This window comes from Chaetodon auriga, chromosome 2 (assembly GCF_051107435.1).
Source record: "Chaetodon auriga isolate fChaAug3 chromosome 2, fChaAug3.hap1, whole genome shotgun sequence".
NCBI classification, from domain to species: domain Eukaryota; kingdom Metazoa; phylum Chordata; class Actinopteri; order Chaetodontiformes; family Chaetodontidae; genus Chaetodon; species Chaetodon auriga.
In genome coordinates, this window is record NC_135075.1 from 27,683,338 (window position 1) to 27,700,606 (window position 17,269).

The window sequence follows — 17,269 nt, forward strand, 5'->3', positions numbered from 1 at the left end:
GTCTGTTGGAACAAATTACTCAAACTCAACAAGATGAAGGATGTCTCATATCAACAGGCTTCTTGTCAATTCGGCATCAAAATAATCCATCAAGATAAACTGTATTTCCATACAAACCAGCCTCTGTTGGTTAGAGTGCAGCAAAGACCGAGTCCAGCTGCCAGGTGCAGTCTCACCACAAGGTCCATTTAGCAGCTTTTCATTGTATCACAGTCTTCCTCAGTCAGAACTTCAGGTGTTAAAATTCACGTTTTTTCCATTTAACATTATGAGCGCTTTACTAAACGTTCCTTCTTGATATTGAAAACATTATTTGACTGTATTTTGTATCTTTGGGTCAGAGCACTCGAGCCTCCTCAGCAGACGGTGTTTACCTTGTTTGCACAGAATAGCATGCACTTTTTCCACTTGACGAGAAATTGAAGTATTTCTTAATCACATTGAGATTTTCATTCATTCTTTTATGCTCTCAGTCTCATCTCAGCTTTTTTTTTATTCTACTTTAGATCCCAAAGCTTTCTAGTGCATGTGTGTCGACACCATGAACTTCTTAAATGAAATGTGGGTTTGAATGTTTCTTCTCCCCGTAAGAATCGAATTCTATCTTACAGAATTTATCCAAAGTGTGTCAGTGTGGATTGAAAGGTCGATCATATTGAAAGAACCTCGAGAAACTAACAAAAATTACCATATTAAAATAGTTTACATAGCTTTTAATCTTGTGTTGTTGAACTCACTGGATATGAAGTCTGCACACACTGACAGGAGGCTCTACACTGTTAGTGCTTGATCTGTCGGCATACATTCAGTGGTATCATGGCGCCATCTAGTGGAGCCTTCTTTTACACGCGTTCAGACAGTGGTTCATGCTGTCACTCCCAAACTGAATGACATGACGTCAACACAGACTAACGCAAACAACCACTAAATCTAAGTTAATTAAAGGCCCTGGAAAGTTTTTTGAGTGTTAAAGTGACCAATAAATCTGAAGAATTTCTCTTTTTTCTTTTAAAAATTTGGTTTTGTGCATTTTGTAATTAGTATTTTTTTGTTATACAGCCAAGATTTAAACCCACATTTTGAAGTTTTCAGGTTTAGAATATTAAGTTCAGAAGCTGCGATGCTGTTTAAAGGTTTGATTACATGAACAATGTATATGAATAACCACCTCATGTTCCAGATTCGTGGGGCCACTAGGTTTCACTCACTGCTTTTTTTATTTATTTATTTATTTTGACCAGGATAAAGGCGGCATGTCGAATGAGCAGCAGTGTCACATTTTGTGAAATCACATCGTCTGTCAGGCGGCCTCATGAGGGTGGATGTCGGGACTGACAGGAAATGGAAACTCCAGACTTTCCTTCTTTACACTGGACTTCGTTTATTGGCTGATCATCTGGCAAGCGGTCAAATAAACAACCACACTGGTACAATCATTTGTGCAATCGATGCATGTCTCCAAAACCACTGAGATGAACTAAAAGTAATACAGAATGTTACAAAGCAGCTTTTGGACAAGCAGTTTGTTTTACTGACAGAAGTGGAAACACTGTTTTTCACATTTTCTTTATTTTCACTTCGGCAACTGAGGATTTTGTATTGATTTCTCTTGCTGCGAGAAACATAATGTTTCAGTGGGTGAGATGCAAAACGGGTCAAAGTCATTTTAAACCAGACTGAAAACAAAAAAAAAGATATTTATCTGATAAAACAAAAGTGATGAGCTTTATGGTTTGGTGTCCTTGTTTGAGAACGGTGGCTGCTGAAGAAAACGTCTCGATGACGACATCCATGGTTACATTTTAAAATCAGACAATCATAAACTGCATACAATCCACTTTTCCCATGAAGAACACTGCTGATGTCCCTCTGGTATAAAAGGAAAATCATGACTTCACTGTAAAAACTCTGCTGGTAATCTGTAGCGATGTCTGTCATTCTCTGATCCTCACAGAGACGCACTAATACAATCATTTAAGCATGAACTCTTTGCCAGGACTCATGGATGAAAATCTGTGAGTGATGACTACACAACCTCAAAACATGAGAGCAGTTCCTTAAGAAAGATAAGTTGGTCATTAAATTTTCATTTCTCATTGACAGGCAGTCCTGCAGGGGGCGATGTGTGGTTCCATTTCTGCAGGGGGAATGTTAACGAGCCGCATTCATGTTTTCACATATTGAAACAGCACTTTGTCACAGTCTGACTGACCCTCAGGCGCCGAAAACGCAGCAGTGAGTCTTTACTGGTTATCCACGTTCAAGCATGGACTTAAGCGGTTTTTTCATCAGGCTCTGGCAGGACTTACAAAACAAGCATTTCTGGTTCTTTCTGGTTGCAGCTATGAGCAACTTGTAAAAATCTTGTGAAATTCAGTGATTATTATACTTAAACAAGCTTGTACTGCAAAGCCACAGAGTACACAGGTTTCAGAGTTTAGACACTCAGTGCTGTGTATCAGTGCAGGTTTTTAAACGTGTAATTTAAAGTCAGGAACTGCATAATGTAAAGTTTGTCATAAATGTCATCATTTGTCAAAGGTACTAAATCATTGTTCAGTTGTTCATCCTTCAAAATATACTTCAGAAAATGAAGCAAAGAGATGGCAGCGAGTCTGGAAACGACTGGTCCTGGAATGTGTGAACGTAAACTGATGTGAGGTGACCTGTAAGAGTAACGTCATCGGCATACATGCTGCCATGAAAGCTGGAAATTAGATCACATTCTTCTACGTATTTTTTATGTTTTGTTTAATTCAGTTTGCTGTAATGAAGCTGATAGTATTCTGGAGTTAGAACATAGTTCCTGTACTGTCCCAAAAGCTTTGTTAAAAAACAATCGTAACACTGCAGTGATTTGGACTGAACACAGTTCAACAACACAGGAACAATGTGGAGCGTGTGACGGTACATTAATGGTCTTATATGACTGTAAATGGGCTAAAATCTGACGTACTCTATAATATAAACTCATATTCACTTTTTAACCATTGTACTTTGTGATGCATCCAATCCTGCCGCCTCTTCTGAATGTCACTGTTATTCTTGTAGTTGTTAATGTGAAGCACTGAGTCAGAAAATGTAATTTTCACCTACAGTACATGTTTAATTTTTGTACCTTTTTACAAATATTTGAATTTTGTTTTAGTTTTCTTCTTTCTGGTTTCTGAATAGAACGTTTTATTTTCTTCATCACTGTGCTGTCTGTATTTGATATTACTGTGCAAATCAGGTAAATTGCTAATTGTTTGAGGCTACTGTCGATGACAGCACCATCAAGTTTGGTTTTAAACTTGGGTCGATATCTTCTATCATTAATAAATTCTGACTGGACTGAGCCCGTTTCAGTCTTCAGTGCTGCCCATCAATCGAAGTAATAGTTCTGCACAAAGACGGCGTGGATGCCTCTGTAGACCGGAGAGAAGTTGTAGATGAGAGCCAGCTCTTCCTCCACAGGGCTGGAGAAACTGTGCTGATTCTTCATGGCTGGAGGAGAGTGCAGACAAAAAGCAGAGTGTGATGCTTCGCCCATACAGAAACGCTCTGTTTCATTCATAACGCACACAAAGACTGTGCGAGTATTAAATGAGCTCCGTGCATTTGTTTGTCTCTGACTTCCTCGTGTGCAGACCTTCATCGACTGCATTTATTTGATTTGTGCACGTGTCACTTCAGCTCAGTTGCACTTGCACAATTCAAGCGTTCTGGCAGTTTAGATCAAATAGTCTACATCTATAATTCTGTAACCAGCCACGAGAAAATGGCATAATCAATTTATGTGATTCAATTTAAGACAACATGGGTGAGACTTTGAAAACTGGTGAAGATTGGTTGAAATCTGCAGGAGGGGCAGAAAATCTGTTTAAGCAGACAAGAAAGGCTCACAGACCAACTTTCCAGGACATTTCCAGTGAAGCAGTGAACTATCCGTTTGTAGGTATTCTGCTACGACACGAGCGAGACAGGAAGTAGACAAACAGCGATGGAAACAGCCTGACAGAGAAGCATAAAGATGTTCCACATGTTACCTTCGGAGACAAAGAAGCTGGCAGTGTAGAAGGAGGCTCTTATCGCAGAGGTGGAGTGAACCATGCCCGGCTTATCTATCCACTCAAAGGTGCTTTTCTCAGGATGCCACTGCACTGCATAAAATGGGTAGCGGGAGGCTGAGGACAACCACAAAGAAAGAAAGAAAACTCATTCATGCATTGGAAAGTTATGCTACTCAACTTCTTTCTCATCATGAATCTGACGAACAAAATCAGTAAACTTATTGGGTGATGGTGCCATCTGGTGGACAGTCGTGAATGGTGGAAATGCCGAATTCAGTCATTTGTCATTTGTTGCACTAACTTTTTGTGTTTATGACAGCTGTACAGTGAACAACATGAGTGATGTGACACTCAAACTGCAGTGCAGTCAGCGGTGAACGGTACCTTCCATGGTGGAGATGAATTCCTTCTTCCCGTCATTGTTAGTGGAGAGGACCTTGTAAAACCTCTTCAGCCTTGCATTTCGGCTGAAGTTCTGTTGGTTCAAAGGCAGAGATTTCATATTAATGTTGCTGTAGCTGCCCCAGCCTTGAAACATCTGCTCCCTCAGCGATCTACAGTGAGAACATACAGATTTTACTCACAATAAATGCTAAAAGTTCACATATTGAGCTGACATTTCTCAATTATGACACTCCATTAAGAATCATGTGTAGCTTGAAGTTACAAGGCTCTTACATTTCAAGGCATGGATGGGGGTCGAACCCATGATCTTTGGTTTACGAGACCAACGCCTTACCACTTGGCCACCACGCCTGTCAATGCCTTCCATTAGCTAAGTACATGGGCCGTGGGCCGTGAGATTGTATATTATTATTAGCCTTCATTTCCACCTCATGTGCAGGCATGGTGGCCCAGTGGAAAGGTGTTTGTCGTGTCAACACGCTGAGTTCATCCAACTCCCTTAGATAATGAATGTGAAAAAAGTGAATGTGGTCAACCTACCTTGTTCATCATTATCTTCAGACAAAGTGCTTCTCAGATCTTTGCACATGGTTTGGAGGCTCCTCTCACCCATGTATTCATCAAGCTTTAGCTGGGGAAGCTGACTTTCCCAAACTGGCAACCCAACACACAGCTTGTTTACTGCAGAGTGTGCTGATGCATGTGCAGCTGTAACTGGTGATAGCTCCAGGTACTTGAGATGATGACATTAACAGCACTGCATATTTCTATAACTCATTCAACATCAACTTTTGAGCATAATTTTGAAGGCATGGATGGGAGCTGAAGCTGTTATCTTTCGAAATCATAGACTTGGGAATTTGTTTAGTTCTACGTTCATTCTGGAGGACCAGTAACAAGCTGAATGCACTTCCTTACAACAGGACAGTCTTTCATAGTGGCATGGTGGTCACTTTGCAGTTTGTAAGCAAACAATCATGGGTTCAGTCCCCATGCCTTTAAAGTTTCTCTTGAGTGTGTCTATATCCAATCTGAATGCTAATTTTCTCTAGCAGGGTGGAGCGAGGCGCAATGAACTGCAGACTTTTGGACCAAATTATTTATGGCGCTGCACTCGGCTGAACACTGATGATGCATATCAGATTGTCGGTTTTGTCATCCGACAAACACTTTGTTTGAAGCATACTGATGCCCCAACTACACAAAAAAAGAGGGGAGCAGAAAATACCTGCAAAGACAGACTCCAGCTGTGGAAGTTGGAAGTGATGTTTTCCTCGGACAGAGACTGCAGCAGATCTTTGGGAAAACTCCGGAACAGACGGCTGGACTGGGCCGCTGGAGGACAGATAGGGATTTGTGGTGAGGAAGGAGGTTCAGGCCAGCAGTTCACACAGTACATGGGTAGACGGGAAGTTACACTTTTAAAGGTAAACTTAGTAAGTGTTTGTGAGATGTCAGTTCTTTCTATGACTGCAGTGGGCCTCAAAGTTTTGCATAACGTGAAATGACTGTTTGGTCATAGACTTGTCTGTCTGATTTGCATGAGATCCACCCACATCTGCCCACATTTAGCACCATGAGAGATACTTCTGTGGCTCCAAAAGGGATCACAACAGCAAAGGGAGCGTAAGTAGGAATATTTGCTCTTATGAAAATTTTCTAGGAGGATTCCTATACAGGGAATCCCACATCAGATGTGGAAAAAGAAAAAAGTTTATGTATTATAATGCATTGAATAATGGAACAACACACTTAGTCTCTCTGGCTGAAAAACATGTTATACAGCTGATGTGAAATGGTGCGTTGCAACAGTTACAGTGAAATAAAACTACAAACCAGTAGGTTTCAAAGCTTAGAAAAACTCTTTTTCAAGTCAATAACCAACTTAGAAGAAAAAACAAAGCTACAACGTTCAGGAAAAGGATGAATTACAAGGTGATTTTTTTGGTTTAATAGAAAACTCTGCAGGGCAAACAGAGCAGATGAACTTCTTCACAGATAAACTGCAGCTGAAACAGGTGTTTGAGCTGCCCGGCACATGCATGTCACTCACCTATATTACAGGAAGTAGGTGTGTCTGATGGTGTCCCAGCATGCACCGGGGCATTTTAGCCTGTGCTGCTGCACTAGAATTTACTGATGTGCATTGTGTTCTGTAATGTTTCCACAGTTGTTGTACAACTTAAGAATGCACCATGAGCGATGTCTGTGAACATTTATTGAGATTCTCATCATTAACAAGAACTCGCAACTTAGTGATATTGAACTGCATAAATAAAACTGACTTGGCACGCTCCTCCATGCAGACACTGGCATTGTGTGGATGTTTTATTTGGCAGATGATCATTACCCTTGTGTTACTGCAATCAAACATAAATTGAGGGGGAGGTGTGTGACACTTGATCACAGTGTTACTATAACTGCCATATTAGAAATCTCACCTTAAACTGAACTTCATGGCTTTAAAGCTTAATTAAACCATGTGTGCAGCAGGTTTAAGTTAAACCTCAGTGCAGTTTAAACCACTGCTTCTGAGGATACAGCAATGGGGTGCAAGTGATCATGTGACTATGACAGACAGCACAGGTTTAAAGTTGTGCTAAACAACAGCCGCTCTTTTTTGTCGAAAGCATGTTTATGAGCACATGGCTGACATTTGTTTTCATTTTCATTTTTGCATTCACTGCATCATTTGGAAATCTGCACAAAACATCTTGAATTTTGCTTTCTGCAGTGTGAAATCGAAACTGATAGCAATGACAAAGACAGAAAAAGGTGAAGTAAGCGGCTAGGTCGCTGCTTTCACCAACATTTATTTAAGAGTGATTTCCTGTTGCATTTGTCTGGGATCAGATTATTTACAGATATTGCTCCATAACTGTGAAGTTCCTGTTGCATGAATATGCTCATTCCCTCAGGTGTTCTCATTTAGTCTGCTTGATTGGTCCAAACAGAACTGCTGGGACCTGAAGGTGTTTCAGCGATTCCTTAAACTTAAATTCAACTAAGAAAACTGACAGATTGTTTTCAACTTGAGTGTAACACATTTTACTTGTTTTCCACATTTTCCTAATTTGTTTGAGTGAATGTCAGTGACAGACCAGAGTACCTGCTGTGAGGGTCAGAGGCAGAGCCACAGCCTTGGTATCAGTGAGGGTGAGCAGGTTTCTGTTGGCTGTGAGCACAGACAGCTGCTGGAAGCCCTGGCAAGTTCCCCATATAGGGAAGTAGTCCCCAGCATCGTTGGCCTGCAGAGATTAGACAGTGAGGAATGACAGAGTAACAACGAGGAAGGTGCAATGACATCTTTATAACAGTGTTATCTGTTTCTTCTCCAATGACTTTCTCCACTTGCCTACAGTTGCAAAATATTCACACCGAGTACAGCTGAGGTTGATATGAGCCTTGAGCAGCCGGAGTGAGACAAATCCTCCAATGTTACATTCTTTTTAGTACCAAATTCCTTTTTCTCCCAAGCGTTCTTCAATCGCAGCTCAAATATTACTGTTTGAGGACAAAAAAGGGGGAATTTATCTCATCACTTCCATTGGAATTACATCATAAAGGTATCTCTTGACTGCCAGTATGAAAAGGAGGAATAATTAAAGCAACCAAAAACTCCCTGAATGTGCGCAAAGGTATGTGAGAGAGGTCTCATGTCACTCAGTGTCACTTCATCTTGGCAGTGAGTTGTACGAGTCAAACGTCTTACCCTCAGAGCCAAATTGTAAAAGATCTTGGCGGCTCGACTGAACTGCGACGTCTGAATGTCTACGTCTCCTCCCGGCAGCAATAACCTGAGGAGACACTTCACGTGTTAGACATTTGGGCTCCGTGTTGAGCAGGAAATCTTTGGTACAGCTAACAGTTTCACTGCCACAGTGTAACCATGACATGTGTGCAGCAAATAAGCTTACATTTTACAGTGCATGTTAAAATCATATGCAACTAACAGAATGGGTCAAAGCTGTAGACCAGAGAACAAATATTTATGTATTGCAGATCACTTTCAAACTGGGGAAACTGGCAGCCGTCTCTGCTGTGCATGCTGGCAGAGCACCAGTAAATTTTCCCCCACAAGTGAATACATTCACTTCATTCATACAGTCTATGCTGTAACGGCATGCTCTTATTTTGAAATAAAGGCAAAATAAGTAAAGATTTGAAACCATGCTCAGCATTAAAATGATTGGCTGACAGCTGACCATGTGATTACATTATCCACTTGAGGGGGCAATTTCACTGGTTGCAAAAAGAAGTCTAATTGTATAGAAGTCCATGGGAAAATGACTCTGCTTCTCGCTTGATTTTTCACCCCAGGAAATATTTTTTCTTGCGAGTTAATGGTCTCAATCACCAGTTTCAAGACTCCAATTCAGCGTGATGTTTATTTTGTAATTATGGCCCCGTTCAGAATAAAACAGATGATCGAGCGGGGCATGCTTAGGGGCATGGCTACCTTGAGGCAGGTCTGACTGATTAAGGCATGTTAGCTCGAACTAGTCACATTTGAAGAACAGGAATAACAAGAACAAAAGACAGACAGTGTGTCATGTGGCGACCTGAACAAAGGAGACAATAAGAGAACTCAACTCACCCATTTATTGAGTAGAATATCTTAGCATATTCTTCTTCTGTGCGATTGATTCTGGTGAACAAAAGAGAACGAAAAACAGTTAAACCCATTCACTGTCCAAGACAATTAAATAGAGTATTGATCATTCTTAATTAAAGCAGCAGATAAATGTCTACACATGAATGCATTATTGAAAACAACCATATGAATAACAAAGTATAAGGAAGAGGTGACACAAAAAAGTGAAAAGTCGTAACATAACTCAACATACAAACCACTGATACAGTGACGGCTCTCTGTTTTGCATAGCCTCCACCCACATGAACCCACATCCAGCACCACGACTGAAACGGATGCCAGTAAGGTGTGGGTGACAGTTTGAGTTTTACTGGCAGACACTGTATGCAAACCCATGCAAATATGCAATATATATATGAAAACAAATGCAAATCACCGCCTGTACATTTCAAAGGAAAACAGCTGGGCCACACCGATTTGCAGCTCTCAATTGTGCAAACAGACCAACTTTTCCACATCGAATCACCAACCTCAAGATAAAACTTTATTCAGAGTTACAGCAACAAGTGTAAGAGGAGGCTGAAAAGGATGTGATGGCCACTGGAGAGCTGAATCCCAATCACTACCCTGCTCAGAGGGCAGCCAAGTGGTCCTGCACTACCTCAACACCCTCTCCACGCAGGCTGTCCGGACTGCAGAGGGTCGCAGTGGAAAGCAGAGGATGTGGCACTCCGCCTGCCTTTTCCTCTATTGCCTGCAGGCGGTCTTGTGTTTCCTCGAGATCCCGGCTGTGTAATCTTTTGTATCCAGCTTCTCCCAAACTTTTCTTAAACATATATAAACGCAGAGCCTTATGAGCAGTCCACTTTTTAAAATTGTGGTCATCATATGACTCACAGTAGTTATCAGTTACGATGCCTGGCGGAGTTTGATGTGAGCGGAGTCGGTGTAAATGAAAGGAATAACAAGGTCAGAAGATCACCAAGAAAGAAGTATGATGAGCTATGCTAACAGCCTTTCCTGCTGTGGCTGGAGACAGGGTTGAAGTTAGAGGCTGTAAAGATGCTGAAATGCTCTGTGGAGCGAACCTTTCACTTTCTGCAGAGTAATTTGATCCACTGTTAATGAATCAAAATAGTGATTAGATTAAAGTGTTTGCTGCAGTTGCTGAAGCGGCCTGGTCCTCATCATGATGTCAACAAACCAGTCAGATGTGGGCAGCTTACTGAATCATGCAGTAATTTATCTGATCATCTTCATCATCTTTGATATAAAATCATAATCAGACCAGCACTCTCATTTGTTTCAAACACGGGGTAAATCCTGATCACACCTGCCTTTCAGGTGATCATTTAGAGTTGATGTTTTCTTCTTATTCCTTGAGAACTCGCTCACTTGGTAATCTGAACCTCTCCATTCTTGCCGAGAACCACGTGGGTTTCATTGTTGTACATCTCGTTTTGTCAAAGCCAGTGACACATTCGAAAGGAGACAAAGGGACTGTGTGCTGCTTTACGCCATAAAACCACTGAAGTTTGTAAGCAAACAGTTTTCAGCAGTGTGTCCAACATTTTTGTAGCTTCCTCTTGGATACGCGTTGCTTACGGATTGACACCTTTTTAAGTCCCCACCTCAACTGTGTGCTGTTATTGGCTGGGAGCTACAGCCCAGAAACATCCCAACCAGAGCAACATAATAAAATACAGGCAGAGGAAAGCGTCTCTGCAGATAAATACACCACCACACACTTCTAATGCGTTGTAAATGATGACTGGAGGGATTGTTGTTGTGAGTCTATACACTGCTTTTTAGGAAAATCCTGCACAGTATACCTTTAAAGTTATTACCTTCACGAGAAACAAAGCATGCATGTAACCCAGCAGACGTTTATCTCAATGATAACGACCTCACTGTTTACTATCTGCTGTCTTTACACAAAGTCAGAGCTGTATTACACCACTGTAACTGCAAGAACAGCCTACTGCAGCTGATTCACATTAAAAGCATTCAACTGGCGAAACACCAGGAGACTTTTATTATGAAAGAGCTGCAGGGAAAACAATGTATTTGTCACTAAGCTAAACACAATACAAAAACAGAGACGGTCAATAGTAACCCAACAGCAAATATTTGCCCCAGGGATCCCGTCCCACCCCGACACCCAACAGGTATGACTGAGAGGTGACACCTGACCCCCGTACCTGATGGGTACGACCCTTGCTCCAGCTCCCTCCAGGTATTTGACATAGGAGGCAGCGATGTAAGACGACCCACGAGCAAACTGGTCGCCTGGAAGGTTTTCCTGTGCCAACACACCTAGAGCGAATAACATGTGACAACACAGAAGAGATTAAGAGGTAACAAAGAGCAGGGGATTAAAGTGAACTGAGGGGGAAAACATCTCCACCGGAGAAGAGATCAGATGTCCCACAGGTGCTGACTTGCTCATTCTTGTGACGTGTGCGACTCCCATGTTTGTGCTTCCTTTCCAGAAAGGCATCATAAATCATATCATAAAACATCACAAACTTCAGCAAAAGATGCCCTGTGTGCTAATGACTCATGACTGTCATAAGACAAAGCAATGCCATCAGCTGTTTCATCCACAGCCACAAAACTGAGTTTTGGATTTGATGCTGAAACAATTAGTTTCTAAATATATATTTTTCTGAGTAAAACTGGTTTTACAATACACACATCCAGAAGTAGCCTCTCTGCACCACACAATCCTCTAAAGCTACGTTAATCACACAGGCAGTTAAGAAACTTTTTGATACTCTGCTGCCAAACAAACACCTGCACAAGGTGAGGTACTAAACCCTTCATTAATGCGCTTCCTACTTCAGTCATAAACACAGATCATGAGTCATGGCTTCGGTTTGGAAACACAGTCTGAGTTCAGACCACAACGACTGCTGCAGATAAGAGCGTAGGCACTTCTCTCATTCTTATCATCCGGCTGCATGAACTTCCTGTTCCGTCCTAAAATCTTGCTTCTTCTGCAGACACTTAGCAGGTGACACATCTATCAGTGACAGCTGAGGCGTCAAAGGTATAATAAGTGTTTTGTCTCCAAAGTGAACAATTAAACCTAAATTATTATGTAATACAGCTCAGCAAACACTGGCGCAAGTCACCCATCTGATAAACATAATGGAAAGACAAAAAATATATAACTGACTCCCCTGCAGCCTTTCATTCACTCACATCATCATCATTCATTCATTCACTTCTTTCTGCCCCTCTCTTCATCATCTTCACGTTATCATTAAACCAAGGAAACGCATCGACGTGTTGGAAAGACTCCTGCGATTTGTAATTCACATCATTTTGTGCTGAAACCTTAAAAATACAAATGAGAACACCTGACACGTAAATTTCAATGAATGGCGGTGATGACCTGTAGTATATGGTCAGAACATGGAGGGCAGCGGTGACAGAGGCTGCTTCTGGCCCCTGCTCAGATCTCAGTCAAGTATCTCTGAGTCTCAAACATCCACAAGCATTTTAAAGACGCGCGTCTTTAAAAGAGAAACACCACCTGTGTTATTAAACCCTGTCTGCGCTGCTTACAGGTTTTTAAATTATGACATAATACTCAGCACGCGCACAGCCGAGAACACAGTGGAGGCATGCGCACGCACACACTCCAAAAAAAATCCTCTCTGTCCACACACACACACACACACACACACACACACACACACACACACACACACACACCTTTTCTCGAACATTCTACATGAGAATCATATGAGCGATGTCCGGCCGCGGTGTGCGCGGACGGACGCAGACGTAAGCAGCCGTTCCTGCGGCTGAATCTTACCGATGACCGGGCGGTAGTTGAGCTGCTGGCTTCTCGCCGCCGCGCACAGGAGGCAGGCGGTCAGCGCCGCGAACACCGCTGCAGCCGGCCGACACATTCAAAACAGCACAAAGGCGCTGAGGATGAGAGATGTGGGCTTGGCTTGCAGGTTGAGGATGAAAATGTCAATATTTGCGCTAGTTTTTTGCCTGAAAGGCTGAAAAATAAAGGACGATCCGAGGGAAGACGCTGATGATGATGCTGCGTGATCAGACGCTGACTCTCCCCTCCTGCTGTCCTCCTCTGGGCTCTGTCTCTACCTCCGTCCAGGATTCTGAACAGGATCAAGTCAGTCACGTGTAAAACTCCCTTCCATAGACACACCTCAGCTAGAGAGGCCTCCTCCTAGTCGTGCCTTCTCCGTAGAAATAGATCAGCCAGATCAGACTCCCGTCCCTCTGCTTGGACTGCTCCACCTGCAGAGGTGCAGCTCAGGTAGAATGTTCCAGCTCCACAGATCAGCTACAGATCCAGTCCCATTGCAATACAGCATGAGGAGCAAAAGGACTCCCTCTCACCAACAGAAATAAAACAACAGGAAGTGCTGAACGTTTTGTTTTCTTGCAGCAGCAGAGGATCAACTGACACTGAAGCAGCTCTGCACGTTCAAAAAAAACAGGCAGCAGAATTGCCTTCTTGGATGGTCATAAGGAAATCTCTAGGGTGCTGCTGGAGTGGCGAAAATGTGATGCAGCAGTGTCATATAGGCTGACCTGTGCTAGAACATTACATGGCATCTAAGTGCCTCTGAATGGCGGCTAGTGAGTACATCCCAGTGTGCTGTTATTGCAGAGGTGTAGGCTGGTTACTTTACAGGTCCAGTGTTGGATTAAGGACGAACTATTGGCTGAAATAGTTACGTAATCACCAGAATCCTTTCATAAACAAAATAGAGCAGGAAAAACGACACCTGAGGTAGCAAACGGCATTTGATTTTACCCACTTTATACTACTATTACTACTACTACTACTATACTTTAATGCTTGGGAAGGTGTGAAAATACTCCATTCACTGTATAAATACTGCAGTCTTAAAATGCATCCTCCCACTCTACCCTGTTGATTGACATGGACAAGCGAAGAAATGAATTACATGACTTTGACAACAAAATAAATGTAAAACAAATAAATGTAAAATAAGTTAAGGACAAGAATTAACTTCAGACAGCTTAACATGTTAAATACAGGCAAATGTCCTTTATGTTGCCTTTTAGGTGATGGTTTACCCCTGATGGTGTGTGCAGCCTGTTTGTTTAGATAGATAGATAGACTTAATTATAAGGCTGTGTATGTTGAGGCCACTCAGCGACAAACTGGTTTTGTGTGTTTGTTCCTCTGGTGTGAACGGTCAGGGTGAAAATTAGAGCCTTTGTGAGAAAGCAGCAGCACACTCTTCCCATCTGGTGTCCAGCTTATCACGGCGCTGCAGCTGCTGGGAGTAGAAACAATCCTAAGCTTTTTGCAACACGGCACGCTCCGCGTGGGAAAAGTTGTACTGAAAAGAAAAAGAAATCTTTACCATTACTTTCTTGTGTATTTTTGCCCACTCGGCATCTCTGCTGTAGCTGTGCAAACTTCAAAACTTCTGCTGATCTGCACATTCATCAACAAAACCACTCAGCTTATTTCCCTTTTTTGCTTTTTTACATGTTGCATCGTCTGAAATCGTCTCTTATCTCAGTCTTGAGCAATATGTGTCCATTTGGGTGTGTGCGTGTTATAAATTCACCACCACTGGACTTCTCATCCTGTTTTAATTTGCCCTTGGTGTAACATCTGTTTACCGGGCAGTGATGAGACACAGAAAGTTAGATAGAAGCTAGATAGAGATAGATAAAGTGTGTGTTTGTGTGTGTGTAAGGGAAAGAGGGAGAGAGAGTAGATGAGAGTGTGTCACTTTGAAATGATGTGTTTAGAGTGAACGCTGCAGTGAGGAGAAGGTGTTGTCAGAGTGTGTGCATGTGCATGTTTATGTTAATTTGATGAAGTCAGCAGTTTGTAATGCAGGTAGTCCATGGATCAGTGGCTTCAGCTACAGCACACTGCAGAGGCACCAACTGCCCTGCACCTCTACCAAATAACCACAAGAGGTCACAGTCCTCCACCAAACAGCCTCCAGTCTCACGTACGGCCTCCGTGTCAGGCTGTGCGTCGTGCAGATGTGCGTCCATGTGTGAAACTATAACTGTACAAGAATGTATCCCAGTCAACAAACTGGATGGTTTGCTTTTTATCCTGAGTTGGATATCAGCCTGCAGTTTCCTCGACTAATATAATCCAGGTTCAAGTTAATAGATGATAAGTGGGCTTAATTATATGTCTAATGCAGCGTTCTGATAGCGTAATGATATATGATGTCCTTTAAATGTTTAAATGATAAATGTTTAGTTATTTACTTCATTGTTTGTTGTTCTTTTGATGCATCTAACCAGGGAAAACAGTCAGGAGTGTTGAGAATTTTACCTGCAGTGAAACCTGCCTGAGCGAGCTGCTGACTCTGGCTTTCAGTGGGGAGCTGAAGTGTCCTGTGGCGTTCTATGCAGCTTAAAACAAGTGTTGTCTGAGGCAAAGAAAATGTTCTCTATGTGGACTGAAGTTAATTCTTTTCCAGTGCTAATTTACATGTTCTAATTTACATGTTTAAAACATGCAAACAATAAAATGAGAAGTTAAGGGGTCTCTAATTTATTAAAATTCATTCTCTGGGGCACATAAACACATAAACACGTGTACCAAATTTCATGGCAATACATCCAAATAGTTTTAGAGACATTTAGCTCAATACCAGCCTCATGGTGGCGCTACAGGAAGAATCAGGGGATCGCCACAGTCATTAGGATGCAACATGTGGGAACTGTGTATGTCATGAGATATTTCAGTTTGGTGGACTGTGGTGGACCCTGTGATGAAGATCTTAGTCCAAACCGCTATCTCAACGTTAGCATGAACCTTTAAACTCATGTCCTTGTTTAGAAAAGGTACACAGGATCACAGTGCTCATCATGTGTGTAAAACCTGAGTGTGTGCTCAAGATAGACAGAACAAGGACGAGGAAGGAGTACTTTCAAGGACATCTACGGTATGTGGGGTTGTGATTGTGTGTGTGTTGGCAATTGTATGCCATTTACCATCTCACACTGTGAGTGCAGATGTGTATTCAAATCTGCTCTTCCTACGCCTCAGGGCAGTTCAGTTTGTACTGGTGAACAATCTCTTCAGTCCTCAATCAGCAAATGAAGAAGAGCCCGTTCCACCCCCTCATCTGTGATGTCACACTGATGTACACTGAAGCTCCACAGAGACTGAATCAGGGAACATGAGGTGGATGAGTGTGACACTGGAGCTATAGGAGGTGATTTCCTGATGTGGGCACGGCACACGGTTCCTCTGAATATGAAGTTAGAAAGACACATCGTGCAGCCAAAGAGCAACATATTTTTTCCTGAACTTAGTGGAAACCAAAGCAGAGCCAGAAAAATGAGAATTATAATACGCATGATGATAATTATAATGCAACTGTCGCTCTGCATCTGCTGGACGTGTAAAGCTAACTGTTTGCTAACACATTAGCCTTAACAACTTCATACGGTGACACACCGATGGGCTCTGCATTTGTCAGCTTTCTGTGGAGTTACACTGCCATCAGGTGGTAAAACGCTTAAAGAATGCGTCAGCTGACCACGGCTAAAGGCAGTATAACTGTTCCAAAGCCCAGTCAAAGGAAGGCAGCAAAGCCTGGAGTCACAGAAGGACTAAATGTGGACAGACTCTCCTCAGCGGCATCCGTGGTTTTGCCTGTACACATGAAAAGTGACAGTAATAGCATACTGTCTCACGTCTGCATGCATGACCAACTGCTGCGCACAATGGTTGGGTTTGTCAGATTGGTGGTTTTGGACAGTTGCAACTCAATAATTCTGATAGTGGAAAGATGTGAGGGTTTCAGACGTTGCTCCACCATCTGACAAGCACTCTGTTTGAAGCATACTGAAGAACCTGTGACCAACATGTCCTTCTGAATGACTTCACACTGTACATCATGTAATATACAGGAATTAAAAGGAACACAACGTCAAACTCTGACCTTCACGGTAACTAGTTATTCAGCCTGCCAAAAATCAGTTTTAGGTAACACAGTTCTTCTCTCCAACATGTCGTGTTCCCAAACAATTAGGCGAAATCGCAATCATCTCGGCTTTCTTTCATTTGGTACCTGCGAATTCTCACGACCTTCTGTGAGGCTGACTCACATTCTTTCAGTAACAGTTGGGAGAGGGATTAATCATGTAACGTCCTGTTGCTACAGTCGTTTCAGCGAACACAAATAATAAACCTTAAATATTCAAATCATAG

General features: G+C 42.2%; 1 protein-coding gene and 2 non-coding genes across 3 annotated transcripts; 1 reads left to right on the forward strand and 2 right to left on the reverse strand.

Moving 5' to 3' along the window:
- Nucleotides 1-1,356: 1,356 nt before the first annotated feature.
- Nucleotides 1,357-13,409, reverse strand: LOC143329128 (gamma-glutamyl hydrolase). The gene is made up of 9 exons (XM_076744881.1): nt 12,878-13,409; nt 11,253-11,367; nt 9,055-9,105; nt 8,170-8,254; nt 7,567-7,705; nt 5,686-5,792; nt 4,437-4,527; nt 4,029-4,166; nt 1,357-3,486 (listed from the first exon to the last, which is right to left on the reverse strand). The coding sequence occupies exons 1-9, from the start codon at nt 12,972-12,974 to the stop codon at nt 3,365-3,367; spliced, it is 945 nt and encodes a 314-aa protein (XP_076600996.1). The 5' UTR covers nt 12,975-13,409; the 3' UTR covers nt 1,357-3,364.
- Nucleotides 4,737-4,808, reverse strand: trnat-cgu (transfer RNA threonine (anticodon CGU)). Its single transcript has one exon. It is a non-coding gene; the product is annotated as a tRNA-Thr (tRNA).
- On the forward strand, nt 6,092-6,146 carry LOC143339693 (U7 small nuclear RNA). The gene has a single exon (XR_013079361.1). It is a non-coding gene; the product is annotated as a U7 small nuclear RNA (small nuclear RNA).
- Nucleotides 13,410-17,269: the final 3,860 nt, after the last annotated feature.